This window comes from Lygodium microphyllum, chromosome 21 (assembly GCF_053477565.2).
Source record: "Lygodium microphyllum isolate KBCC chromosome 21, Lygodium_microphyllum_v1.1.10, whole genome shotgun sequence".
Taxonomy (NCBI): domain Eukaryota; kingdom Viridiplantae; phylum Streptophyta; class Polypodiopsida; order Schizaeales; family Lygodiaceae; genus Lygodium; species Lygodium microphyllum.
Window position 1 is genome coordinate 13,767,953 of NC_141155.1, and position 15,084 is coordinate 13,783,036.

General features: G+C 41.4%; 1 protein-coding gene across 3 annotated transcripts in view; it reads right to left on the reverse strand.

Moving 5' to 3' along the window:
* The window catches only part of LOC148017758 (protein MICRORCHIDIA 6-like), a 92,098-nt gene that overhangs the window by 45,520 nt on the left and 31,494 nt on the right, over nt 1–15,084 (reverse strand). For all 3 annotated transcript variants that reach the window (XM_087662236.1, XM_087662234.1, XM_087662235.1), the window contains exons 3-6: nt 12,264–12,338; nt 388–422; nt 212–290; nt 32–121 (exon numbers count right to left, since the gene is read on the reverse strand). In XM_087662236.1, coding sequence (XP_087518362.1) covers nt 32–121; nt 212–290; nt 388–422; nt 12,264–12,338 — 279 coding nt within the window. The remainder of the gene's footprint in view (nt 1–31; nt 122–211; nt 291–387; nt 423–12,263; nt 12,339–15,084) is intronic.

Genomic DNA, 15,084 nt, shown 5'->3' on the forward strand with positions numbered 1-15,084 from the left:
GCTTTCAAGGTGAAAAAATGAAATAGCACACATTGCCCTATTGTAGTGGTTGACGCCTTGCGCGAATAGCCTAGACTCATGCAATGCCTCATGTTATCAGGATCCATGCCACCTCCATCATCTGCAAATACAACCACCCTAACTATTGTCAACTTCTAAATAGAGGTTTGATAAAAGTACATGTGATCTGCTGTTTAAAAATAAAATGTACCTTGAACCAACAAAGCAGGACTGCAATCTGAGGGGTTAGTAACTTTATCCACGCTCACATAGGTTGCCCCATTTGATACCTTCATCAATAACGCGGCACACAAGTCAAATGAAAACTCCTACCACCATTCAGCAGTATGTCACCCATAAGATAAACTGTCATTACAATTTTCTCACCTCATCTATAGCATTGTCAAGCAATTCTGCAATAGCTGTAACAAAAGAACTACAAGTGAACCTCTCTCTCTCTCTCTCTCTCTCTCTCTCTCTCTCTCTCTCTCTCTCATGGTGTCATAGGTCATTTTGGCCTTTGCAGACATTAATATCTCATCTCATCTCATCTCTCTCTCTCTCTCTCTCTCTCTCTCTCTCTCTCTCTCTCATGGTGTCATAGGTCATTTTGGCCTTTGCAGACATTAATATCTCATCTCATCTCATCTCTCTCATCTCTCTCTCTCTCTCTCTCTCTCTCTCTCTCTCTCTCTCTCTCTCTCTCTCATGGTGTCATAGGTCATTTTGGCCTTTGCAGACATTAATATCTCATCTCATCTCATCTCTCTCTCTCTCTCTCTCTCTCTCTCTCTACCCACCCCCGCCCAGTCCTACCGTGCCCGCCCCTGCTGACTGACCCCCACCACTGTCTTCTTCTCAACTTCTCTTTCCTAGCTCTGCCACTGTTCTGCTCTGCCCTGGCTGACATCTCTTACCAACAACAACCTTGGGGTGAAGCAGTCCTTGCCACCTAAAGGCGAGGAGTTGTCACTCAGATGCCCAGGACAGTGCAATAATAACAGCCCCGCAGTCCCATTCACAGCCCCATCTACATACAAAGACAACATCCAAACCATGTTTTCTTGAGGTATTGACCCTGCCACCATCAAAACCAATGAGAAGGCCTTTCCCCTAGGAGTAATACCTACAAAATATGGTCCAACAGCTGCAACGAGAAAACAAAACATCAAAGGAGGAGCTGAATGGAACAAGAAAGAAAGTTCAAGAATTGGAAAAGCACATCAACCAGATGAAGAAATGTGAAGATGAGACCATCCATTAGGTACAACAAGAAAGAAAGTTCAAGAATTGGAAAATCTCAGCAGCCAGATGAAGAAATGTAAAGATGAGGCCATCCATTAGGTACAACAATCTGAACCACAAAAAGAGATTCCAGTAAAGGAAGTCATAATATAGATTGAAGAAAAACAACTTGAAACTTGGGTTGCCAAGGAAATCCTCGTAGGAGGCTTGGGTGACCAATGGGACAAGGTCAAAGTCTTGGAAGATGAAGAGATCGAGAAAGATATTTTTGTTGCAAAACATGAAACAATACAAAGAAAGGTGTGCATAGCCATCCTTTTCATTGACATTGAGGATCCTTCGATCGTGATCAAAGAAAAACATCTAGTGGCACTAAGATATGGATGGCAAATGAGCTCACACCCCCCAACTTAAGAACTAGACGCCCCCTCATTTTAAATATATGTTGTATCTGCAAGCTAGGCGACTGTGTTTTTAGGTCAGTCTTGCAGTTGGTTGGCTGTTATCATCCTGTTGTTGCTCTACTGATGATAAACTTCATGGCCCCAATTACTTAACTTGGAGTGCTGCTATGAAAGCATGGTTTGTGCAAAAGCACTTATGGTACATGGTTTCAAGAGCTATTCAACATCCCCAACCTCCCACTCCTCTTCTAGATGATTGGGACCCTATTAACCATAAGGAAGTTGTGCTTACATGGGATTACAATGATATTTGTGTGTATTCCACTCTTCTCTAATGCATTTCTAAAGAGGTTCTACCACTAGTCACCTCCTACAAAAGAGCTTCCGTAGTGTGGGAGAAACTTCAAATGTTGTATGAGGCTCCATTGAATATCCATGCAATAACCCTCTAATACACCTCCACAAAGCATTATGCTATGGTACAACCAATAATGCATTTGTTGAGACTTGTGGATGCTATGTAGCAATGCATTGGTAAGGTGTATGAAGCCATGAACTAGATGATAGAGAGACTGAAACATTTAGAGTCTAATGCAAACACATATGAGACTATCCGTGACTTGTGTATCAATGGATGGAATTTCTACCACTCTCCCTTACATGCAACAACATTTGTCTTAGATCCAAAGTTTCAAAGTGGCAATCAAATGAAAGACAAAGAAATGCAGGCTGATTTGAAAACTATATTGGATAGATTGGTGTTTGATGTTCACATGAGGAGAAAAATTAGAAATCGGCTAGCTTTGTATAGGGAGCAAGAGGGTTCCTTTGGTTGTCTCGATGCACTTGTGGACCATTTTAAGATTGGGGAAACATTTGTTAGCTGTCTAATCAGCTCATGTGTGAGTCTGAGATGTGCCAAGCACTTATGAGTTACTTCGGTATTTTTTCAGTTGTCATTGAGGTGATTATTTTAGCATTTAATGCTGGCCAAGCAGCATTAAATGTTGGCCAACCTAATTACTTACTTGGCACTATTTTCTCCTATTTATTCAAACTCCTCCACGTTCATTCATTCATCACTTGGAGATCCAATGCATGCCTTGCTAGACAAATGGGGACCGGTGCCAATTGTTAGAGTGAAACGGTGCAAAAGCGTATGACTAAGACTAAGAGTGAATAGAGAGAGGAGAGAGAAGGAGAGAGAGACAATGGAACACAAAAAAACTGCAATGAAGAATGTTGTATAAGGAAGCAGATATGTACACAGGCACAAATTAATCAATTATCACCATGAAAATTAGTAGATATAGGGGGGGGAGAAAATAAAAAGTCGACACCACATTGAGAGGGGAACTAGCCCCTCCCCCTTCATAGAAATTTATTGAAACTCATACAAAGAGCTGATTTGCTGCAATTCCAAAAATTAGGGTTTTGAAACCCTAATTTCCGTATACTCCAAGCAACAAGCTAATTTTCTTCTTTAGTGCTTCAACTAGATCACGCTTAGTAGAAAGGCTTCTTGGATGAGTGATAGATAGGGGAGTACAAGGCATGTGGCTGAAATTTTTAAGGAAAATAGATGTAAGCCTTGGGTACTCAAAAGTGAAAAGTAAAAGCTACAGATGACAAGTGTTGCTAAAAATGATAAGTGTAAGGACACTTGTCTCTTCAAAATGACACGTGTCTTATTTTAGATGCCACGTGTCACTTTTCCACAAGAAGAAGCTTCTAAACTTTCTACTCTAAAAATATCTCAAATGGTCAAAAGCTTAAGATATCTGCTAAAGACAAAATTGTTCCTTGTGAAATTTCGAAGCCTTTGACGCCAACATAATTTCCATTTGAGTAACTTTCAAAAATAGTAACCTCCTCAATTTTAGGAGTCACCAAATTTAGATTTCAGAGAGTTTCATTATATAGGTTCACCAATTCATGGTTTCTTTCTTTGATCATGAGCATTTTCTTTCACTTTTTTAAACCACTCATTATATGTACTTCTAGTCAATGTAACTATCGAAGTGTAAAGTCTTAATCATCTGAGCTTCTTGGTGAATCTTACTGCCCAACTAAACTTTTTAATTTCTCTTGAACATCTCATCAATGACAAGCCAAGTATACTTATAGGGCATTATGGCCATTGGCCACCCTTACATAGAAAGATAAACATGTAATCATATTTTGATACACCCTTTCAAACTATATGAGCTTTAAATTAATTTGAATCACTGAGCCAATGTGTCTTGGTAACAATTGATATACAAAAGGTTGGTTAGAGATTTGGTTGTACCATAGAAACAAGGAACGGCCGTTCCGGCCTATAGGAACGGCCTAACGCGTTCTAAACCCTCCAAGGAGGTGAAACGGCCAAGGAACATTCCCTGCAGTTTCTAAGGCCATTCCCTACCGTTCCCTGTTTGGAACGGCCATTCTAGGCCTGTTGATCAAAATTTGACGTTTTTTCCGGCTTTTTTTTTTGCTTGGGTCACACTCCTACCACATGTTCACCCATCTCCATTGCCTAATGTGCACACACTAGTCTCCCTCTCTCTCTCTCTCTCTCTCTCTCTCTCTCTCTCTCTCTCTCTCTCTCTCAGGTTGAAGATTCAAAGTGTCAAGATAACCCACAAGCTAATTAGGAGTCTATGCAAAGTTCAAATTTGATGCATTATCAACTCTTGCAAATCACAATCAAATTTCAGTCTATCCTCAATTCCAAGGCATTCATCCATTTATATTGTCTTGGGATAATTGAGGCAATTCGGGGCAATTTGGAGCTATGGGGATAATCGAGTCGATTTTGGGACATTTGGGTCAATTTCAAGCATTGACGGGTCTTGGGGCAATTAGGGGGACATTCTTTGGGGCAATTTGGATCATGCAGGGCATATTTGAGGCACTTAAGACATGTGTCGTTCCCCCCGTTCCCGTTCCCCGACCTTGGATGTTCCTCCCCGTTCCAGGGGGTCCCATTCCCGTTCCCGTTCCCCGTTCCAGGTAACTATGGGTTGTACTCTCTCTTTGTCTCTCCTCTTCGTTTCTTTATTTTCTCTTTCCATCCTCTCCAGATGACTCCCCCCCTGTTGTTCTACTAATGACAAGCTTCACGACCCTGATTACCTAACGTGGAATGTTATTATGAAAACATGGTTTCTACAAAAGCAGATATGATACATTGTTTCTTCAGCTTTTGAGTGTCTTAAGAGCCCCACTTCTGTTTCAACAGCTGATTTCGACAAGGACACTATGAAAAAAATGTGCTCACATGGGATACTAGTGATGCCTATGCATATTCTGCTCTTCTTCATTGCATCTCTAAAAAAGTTATTTCGACAATTACTTCCTATAGGACTGCAACAGATGCAATTGAGCCAAAGCATACTATCTAGTCACTCTTCCTTCATGTTACAAAGCTACAAGATTAGCTTTGTCACATAAAGCTTATATTGTGAAGACTGTGCTCTACAAGCTCTCTCTGAAGTTTGATGGAGTAGCCAATGGTCTGTGGACCCAAACATCATTGAAGCAAGTAAGCTTTATCCATATATCCTATGTACTGCTTCAACATGAGGCATCTTTGTAATTACAGGAAAGACTTCCATCCTTGTATGATGGCTCCAATGGGATTTTTCCTACTTCAGAGAGGAGTGACAAAAAGAAGTCCAAGACCAAGTGTTATCATTGTGGTAAGAAGGGACATTTGCACAAACATTACAAGGAATTTGCAGCTTTCGAAAAGAAACAGCAACAAGATACAGACTCCTCCGCTAAGTCATTTGCCTCCTCCAACCCTAACTCGAATCCTCCAACTAAGGCCAAGGCTAAGGCTCAGAAAGGGTCATCTTCTTCAAATTGCGAAAAGGGCTTGGCAACCTCTCCTCTTGCTTTCTAGTGCATGTGATGTGGTTATCCCTCGTGACTCTGCAATACCAGAGAGAAAATGTGAGGGTGGTGAGGTAGTGTTGATGAGCCTCATCTCTATATAGGTATACAAGTGCACAAGTTCTAGAGAGGGACTTCTCTGACACATCGACCGAAGTCTTACAGGTTTTGAAATCATGGAGTTGGGATTGACTTCAAAGTTCATGATGGGTTGTTACTTGATAGAGAGCAAGATTGGCTCCTAGTCCAAGCTCACATAAGAGGACACTTTGGCAATCTTGACCAAAGGCAAAGAATCCATGCTCACATATGCTCAAAGGCATTTTTGACATGATGATCATCTATGCTACTACAAGGCATTATTGGCAAACACATAGAAGTGCTATTATTCTTCTCTATTTTTTAGGTTTTGATACAAGGCATTGTTAGCAAATACATAGATGTGCTATTATTCTTCTCTATTTTTGGTACAATCGGTATTAACAATTGGGTTCTCTCCAAGGTACCTTGGTTATGACTTAATCACCGACTACTTGGATATCCATGGTCCTATTCTAGTGGTCTTTGTTGTCTAGACTATGATGAGTCATTATCATCGGGTATCAGATCACCCATGATCTGAGAGAGGGTGTTAGCAATCTAGTCGGCTCATGTGTGAGTTTAGGATACACCACATGTTTCTGAGTTATTTAGGCATTTTTTAAATTATCATCGAGGTGATTATTTTAGCATTTTATATTTATTCACGCTCCTCCTCTACATTCACTCATTCATCACTTGGCAAATCCAATGCATGCCATATTGAACAAAGGGAGCCGATGCAAGTGCCCATCAACTGTCTCATGTTTGATATATGGATTCTATTTCCCGAGCACATCTTTGAGTCCTCCTTTACTGTGTTCTTGTGTTTTCTTTCCTCTCTTCTATCTTATGTTCAAAAATTTAATTCAGCATTCTTCTATGCTTCATTGCTGCATCCACTTCTGACAGCATTATGGTGGGAGGATTTTGGTGATAATGGGCTTGAGTTGCAGGATTTGACCATTTGTATGCTTAATCAAGCAATTAGTTTGTCTTGTTTAGTGCACTTATGGAGCTGCTACAACCCTATAGCATCTAAAAAAAAGAAATCACCTTAGCACACAAAAGACAAGTGATTTGGTTTTTGTGAGTCTCAACTTGTGTATGCTTGGTAAAAGCATGATTGCCAAAGCGGATCCTATTGTCAAGTGAGAAGAGTAGTAGACAAAAAAGCCACAAAGCAACACTAGAATGAGGATGAGTACGATCACAATGATCATCGTGATGAGAAGGATTCTAAGTGATGCTTCTAGCTTTGGCATGATTGACAATCCATTTTGATTTGTAGTTGCTCCATATAGATGCATATTCTCATTTTAAACAAAGTTAGACAAAAAATGTATTAATTTTTAATTATATTTTGACTTTTTTAATGCCATCCCTATCCCCCATTCCTATTTTTGGCCACACCCATCCCCATCCTCCATCAATTGTAACTATGGCATATGGTTTCATTGAGAGACCTAGACACCTAGACATATACATGTCACATGAGATGCAAGTAGCCATTGGTTAGCTAAGGGTCTCCTCTCATCAGCTCAAGATCAAGACACGAAGAGCTGCCCACAATTCTATGGTTGAGAGGATTTGCAGATTACGTCAGGAAGGGTCGAGAGTCAAGAGCACTACATCTACAAATGCACTACCTACAATACAGTCTAAGAGAGAGACCCCGTGTTCAAAGATGACCCCTCCCTAAGACTAGTCACTAGTCATGAAGTCCCCAAACCAACAATACTTGGGCTAGTTCCCACTTGAGATCCAAAGACTCCACATGACATTACTCTAGTTGAGCACCGCAAAGAGGGGGCAAAAAATCATAGCTCACTAAGTTTTTCTAGACAACAACCACACACACTGCACCTACACACAAAGGGATAATAGTCCATAGAGCAAAGATCGGAGTTGCATGGTGACCAAGGATACAAGGATACCAAACACAAAGACTACACCACAAACAGATGATGGGGATCCACCGACAACATGAGCAACACATTATAGAGCTAACGGTTCAATCCAAATGCTACCCATATACTCTCCCATCACAGATGTATGACATACTATACACACACTAATCCTAATCAGTGGAGCTAGGCAAGCAGGCACTGCATGGTGTCATTGTATCATTACTTAGTTACACATCCAATCATGTAGTTCTACACCCATCTACCCCTCTCCTTTTCTAGAGTATCCCTATATGAGCATTGTGTTATACATCACTTTTCACTATACCTCACTGATTACCACTTAGCACATCGCACTTTTGATATCTAGGGACTATTACTAGTACACACAATTGTGTCTCATCAGTCGTTTTCATCCTCAACAGGCGTTTATAACTTTATATATCTTTTCTTCTCTTTGTGTGTGGATATGTGTGTGTAAAAAAAAAAGGAAGACGGGGGGGGATGATGGGGGGTATATATAGAAGATTTAAGGTTGATAGGGTGATTAGCATTAATAGCATGCCACCATCAAGCCGAAATTCTAAGTATTGCCATGCAAAATACTCTTGTTTTCCAAAAAGAATCTCGCTATAAAAAACCAAGCTTGTTGACAACCAACACACATAGCTTCAAACAAAGACCATTTAAGTGCTACTATGTGAGCCTCCATACAACCCCCTTCAAGTCATTGGTGAGTCATGATTACACCCATGACGAGAAATATAAAGAAAGGAAAAATGAAAAGGTCTTACCTCGAAGCGACACTGTCTTATCCCCTGCCATGATTCTAGAAAGGAGATACATAAGTGGAGAGGTGCAACGTAAGGATGGTCATGACATGGTCTACCGAGAAGCTCACGAACCCAAAGTAAGGCATGGTTCGGAGGTGCATTTACATAGCTCAAAGATTGTTCAAAGCCAGGATGGCTCAAAGGCACTGGGCAAATGACCAAGGGATGAATAAACAAGTCTAATTCTTGGGCTCAACTCATAGGTCATGCATAAAGAGGTTACATCCCCCTGAAACACAACTCCTTTGAGAATCAAAATGAAAAAACATAAAACGAATTACAACACGTTTTGGATTAAAAGCCCGGTAGAGAACCCCACACAATTATTTAATAAGTAACAAAAAGATCTTGACACATGCATACACATGGCCAGTGCCTAATTTTTAACTCTGTTTTGTTTAAATCAAAATATTTTTAAATATTTTTTAATAAGTGATCAAAATATCTTAGCAAATGTATACAGATGGCCAGTGTCTAATTCCAACCACCTAATTTTTAACTCTGTTTTGTTTAAATCACAACCTTTTTAAATACTTTTTTTAAAATTTTCCATTTTTAAAATTTTTAATGCAATTAAAATCCCCCTTCCATATCAATGTCAAGGACATGGCATCAGTGTTGATTGCTTGCAATGGCATTCACCAAGCATTGGACACCTAGCGAGTCATTTTTTGCGCCTAATGTCAAAAGTGAGTGCCTAAGCGGTTTAATTCGAGGGTAGGAGCTATCAATGCAAAAAGCTCTAAATTTCAATGAAGCAATTTGGAGAAATCGGCTCATATTGTAAAGGCCCTGGATAAAAATTGAAGTGTCCGAAGTGTGTGAACTACTTCTATCTAGCACAAGTTATTAATTTGAATGAATTAAGATTCGAATTGAAACCTCATATTTGCACATAAGCCAAAAGGATGATGGTTAGAGTGAGATGGCGCCTTGATAATGTGGCACCCTGGAACACACAACCCCACCCTCCCTCGAATTTCGTCTCCACCACCTCGCTTGCCACCTTCAACCCCCCAACCTGCCAACAATTTTCAAGAATCTCTCCGTTCATGGATGCAACACGCTCTACAACAAGGTTTTCATCAGCTTTCCCCTCTCTTTGCAGCAACCCTGAACCCCTTTTGCCAAGCCACTAAGAGACATGCTTAGACACTTAGTCCCTTAGGACCTCCTCGACTTCTGTCTTCATCCAGCTCCCAGAGTGGGAAGTCTGGAGGAAGAGGGTACAGTTTGATCCCCCCCCCTCCCCCTAGAGCAAATGTCCTATACCACTCTGCATCTTGCGGATAATGAAGATTTCCACCTCCAAATCAAGTGGTAACTCCGCTTGACCCACACCTCTCATTTAGGTCCAAGGGCCGTTGTGAGAGAATTCATGTGGAAGAAGGTCGACATCTTAATGGAAAGTGTGGGGGGGACTGCATACTAGCTAGCAACGGGGCCATAGGGGTGTGTTAGACTGGTTAGTTCATGTGGGTGGGGGTTGAAGATGGAGAGAGGTAGGTGGGGGGGGCAGAGCTAGTAGCCAAGGGTAAGGGAGGGTAGAAAGTATGTAGATATCAAAGGGGGTGTAGAGTTTTATGCAGAACCGTGTGGACCAGGAGAGGATGGGTGGTGTGTGGACTTGGGGTGCCATAGTTGGGACCACCACCATTGTTTTTTTCCTTTCGCAGGGCGGGGTAGAGTGAAGTTTTATTGAATCATTCATTTCATTTATCATTCTGGTGAAATCATGACAGCACTGCAAGTATGATAATCAAAACCATGGATCTTGTCATCAAACGAGTTAGTAGGAATTGAAGATTCGCAACATTCGAAGCTATAATCTGCAAAGGATGAAAGGGGGGCTTAGCCCATAAACATAATCACTACCATAAGGCAATTAAAACACTTTTTTTTTCAAAAGACCTAGCAGTACTGGAATTCAAATTCATCTCGATTAGAAATCTTGGCGAAGTTTAATTGAATCATTAATTTCATTTCTCATTCTAGTGACATCATGACAGCAGCACAAGTCTGATAATCAAAACAATGCATCTTGTCGTCAAAGGAGTCACAAGGAATTGATATATAGAAATGAGGAATAGATAGAGATATACTTGAAGCACTTGTAGTCAGATTACCCAAAAGACGAGTTCAATGATTCTCACACAGTTCAAACACCACACGAAAACCAACACACACATACCCTCTCTTAGCTGAGTATAAAATCCAGGTGCATTAAGGATGAGGTCAGCAAAAGTGCAGTTTACCAAAGTCGAAAAGAACAGTCCAGCACAAAACACAATGTTGAAGAGTTGGAAAACCGGAAAATGACAGCAGATCTGGCTCAGTAAAGGGGGTAGTTACTAGTAGCCCAAAACACAGGGTAAAACACCAGATTCGGGACAGGAAACAGGTTGTCCAGCCCAAAAAGCAAGTCTCCCAGCTGATAAGAGGCTGTCCTGATGTGGATCAAGGGCTAGCAGAGCCAAACACAACATGGAGCAGCTCCGAGGCAGAAAAACACAGCAATCCAGACCTGCAGTCAGTGAAGATACAGCAATGAAGACACCTAGATCAAGAGATCTAGACCTCTAATACCATGTAAGAATTTACAAATGAGGCAGAAGCAAAGAAACAGAAAGCACAACACTGACACAATAAACAGTGAGAAAGAGGAATACAAGAACTCAGCAATGAATCATGAATGGAGATAGAATCCATAAATGAAACCATGAGAAGAATGGCACAATAGCACCAGGGTACCAACACACTGTGACCAACAGTGCCTCCACTCCAAGGAAGCAACTGTGATGTAAGATGATGCAGAGTGCCTATCTATAGGTAATAGTGAACCCAAAGATGGCAGCAGGTCGGCCAGAGCCTCTGAGAGGCCAATAATTACAGGTTGGGCAGCAATAAATATTTCCACCTACATGGATGATGTGCCACCCAACTGCCCACAAAGGTGCCCACTAAAACCCAATAATGTGCCTATCAATACAGTGTCAAAACCCATAATATGTACAAAGCTACCAGCTCTATGCTGATGATAAGTGCTGTTTTGAACTGAGAGGAAGGTCCACAACAGCACCTTAATGAATCGAAGAAGTTTTGTGAGCAAAAAGATTAGAACGTAAATAGGCAACACCGAGGTGATGATCTTCAACAACTATGAGTTAAGGGAACCTGATCATGGTACAAAGGTATTGGCAGACTAGAGATAACTTAGATATTTATGATGATGCATCAGTAAGGGTCTGGCACCAAACTCAGCTTTGATGACGTAGTGAGGGTCAGGAGCCTTGCTGTGTATCATCTTGGCATGCCTGTAGAGATACGCAAGTGCAATCTGAAAACAAATCTATGCACAAGTTGTGTTATTTAAACAAGTGCAAATCCAGGTGCACTAGACCATTGCCCCATTGGCAGATTTGCTTTTGATTGTCCTGGACTTCAATCAAGGCCTTTCAAAGCAGAAAGCTGATGGCTCTTTTTTATTTCACCTTCAGTTAATGTTAAGTAATTCAACCAGGAATCATAAGGGCACCTCAACCACTACAATAGCATGCCCTTACAGGCAATGCTAAGAAAGGCCAGACCAAACAGTCAAATCCATATGTAGAGATATTAAGAAGTTATTATCATCTGCTAGAGGCATAATAAGAGACACTACAACAGGGAAATCAACCAAAGTTGCTTCTACTATGCCTTCTCAAATTATCAAACTTATTCCAAGTGGACATGTTACAAGAGGCTGACGTAATTTAAAATCCACAGAGCAGAAAACTTACTTAATAGTGCTGTACTCCTTACAGAATCAACCTTTATTAACAGCCAAAAGGGGGAAAACTAGAGAAGCTCTCAATAAAGATCAAAAACAACAGTCGAATTCTAACAGTATCTTGAAGAAACAAGAAAGTTCGCACCTCCAAGAGCCCACTTGTGGGAGGTGGCATTTGAATGTAGAAACTTAGGATGGACACGCACATGATCCATTCCATCTATACATCAAAAACACAAGTTAGCGAATATTGGTTCGTTCAGACCACTCCCCAATCACATAAAACCTTCAATGCCAGAAAGAAACTAGAATTTGAATAGGATGATAAAGCATGTAGACACAACAAGAAACAAAGTAAAAAACACACTATTAACATAAACTGCTCCAACATTTTTGTCCTACATGTACATCTTTTCCAAGCTCAACCCTTTCCAATGCAAGTGTTTTAATGCCAATAGACTGCAGTGAAAATACCGGCCCGCCCCCCCCCCCCCCCCCCTTCATGATGGTCATTCCTCTGTCACAATATAATCTAAAGTGAATTGTTAGATTCAAAGAACCAATCAGAATATAATCTAAAGTGGATTGTAACATTCAAAAGCTCCTAGGACATTGACCAATTCCTCTCATCACCAGAGATTGAACAAAGACAAACATTAATAAGTCACACAAGTTGTTGCAGTGTGTTTCATGGGTTGTACATGCAATTTATTTGGTGCGTTTTTTGAGTGAGCAACACTTTTCAGTCTGGCTGACCCGCATTTATGGCAGCATTAATGGCCAGCAGACCTGGACATTATTTTCTCCTGTTTTTCCTATTTATAGGCTACCTCTCCTCCATGTTCTTATTGTCTCATACATGTACACTCCATCCTAGTGGAAAGAGGGACTCTCGGTCCTAGGAGCACTTTGCCGGTTGCACATAGCCCATGTGGTTGTACCAAGGTTGTCCACATCCGACAAACAGGTCAACTCATCCGACCCGTCCAGTCCCATCCAGCATGTCTGGTCTGTTCCCTGCCGAGTTGCCCGACTGCCCCCTGTCCAACTCCCAGTGGTTGACCCTTACACGGGCGGCAAGTCCCGTACACTTTGACCTTGAGGCCAACAAACGGTCACTTTTTAACCATTTTCAGGCCCTGTAACCCGTTTTTTTTTTTCTTTTCTTTTTTGCCTTCCTTTTCTTTCTCTCACACAAAGACTCAAGAAAAAAGATTAAAGATTAAAGTTCTAAACTAACAAGTTTAAAAATTCTCTCTCCTTTCCTCTCCCTCTCTCATGATTCAAATTTCATCCATCTCTCTCTCTCTCATATACACACAATGGATTATGGCACAATGCAACCATCCTCTCCCATGGATGATGGGCCACCATTCAAATTTCAGAATCTCTCTCTCTTTTTTTTTTTTCGTAATGGATGTTATATTTATAAAGTACTAAATGACAAAAGAGTTACAAAAGTCGTGGCAAAGACGCAGAGGAAATTGCCATATGCTAGGGAAGTAAGTCCTCTCGAGGGAGTAAGTCAGAGTGCCGAATGAGATCTGAAGAATCTCTCTCTCTCTCTCTCTCTCTCTCTCTCTCTCTCCCTCTCTCTCAACCCTAAACACCAAAGCACTCTCCCTTTCTATAAAAATCTCCCCTCCCTCACCATCTTATTCATTCTTTCAAGTTCTCCACCCCTCCCAGGGAAGTAAGTCCTCTCGAGGGAGTAAGTCAGAGTGCCAAATGAGATCTCTCTCTCTCTCTCTCTCAACCCTAAACACCAAAGCACTCTCCCTTTCTATAAAAATCTCCCCTCCCTCACCACTTATTCATTCTTTCAAGTTCTCCACCCCTCCTACTCCTTTCAAGCTCTCCATCCTTCCTACTCTCTCAAGCTCTCTCCTCGAGACCTCCCTTAACCACTCAACCCTTCCAACCTCCTCCTCCATCAAGTTCTAGCCTCTCTCTACTCCCTCAAGCTCTCTACCCTTTCCACTCCTTTCTTCCATCATCTCACCCTCCACCCGTGGCCCTCTAGGCTCTCTCTATACATCATCAATGGCACCCCCTCTCCATGAGGCCTTTCACTTGCATTGTGCCTACTCTGAACGAGTGAAGGAAAAATCCAACACTTGCAAGTGGCAATGCAAGTATTGCCCAAAGCTCCAAATCTCATCCGTCACTCGCCTTCTCATCCACCTTTGCAAATAAGGAGGGGAGGCCACACCATGCCCCGATATTCTCGACGATGTCTATGAAGATTGTCATCAAAAATACTTGCCATTGAAGTGACGCAAAGGCCTTTCAAAGGGCAAGTGAGGAGGTGATCTCTCCTCATCAAGAGGTCTCGGATACAAAAGATGATCCCTCTCCAACTGTCTTGGTTTCCTCCATTGGAGAGGCCTCTTCTATCCCATCTAGAAAAAGCCATTCGAGTGGTGCACCTATGCCCAAGAGACAAGCCACTCTTACCCAAGAAACGGGGCAATTTTTCAGTCATGTCTCCTTTCTCAAGGAGAGGCAAAGGCAAGCGGAAATAGAGATTGAATGCACCATAATTAGGTACAATCTCTATTTCCATATGCTCAAAGTGGATCGATGGAAGCGAATGGTAAAAGCCATTGGTCCATGCGAGGGATGGTACGGTGTCACATACAATGACATGCTTACCAAGAAACTCGATGAGGAGAGAGAGAGAGGATTGATAAGTCCCTTGAGCCCATGCATGCCGGTTGGGCTAAGTATGGATACTGTATCCTATCCAATGATTGGAGTAACCGTTAAAAAAAAGGGAAATCATCAATATCCTCATCTCTTGCCCACTTGGCACATACTTCCTACAAGAGGTGGATGCGGGCACAAGGGAAAGAACCACGGGCTCATTCATATATCAACACGTAAGGCAAGCCATCATTGAGGTAATGCTTTGAAATCCATTATTTTATTAATCTCTCTTTTTTTTAACCTCCCAAATTTATTTT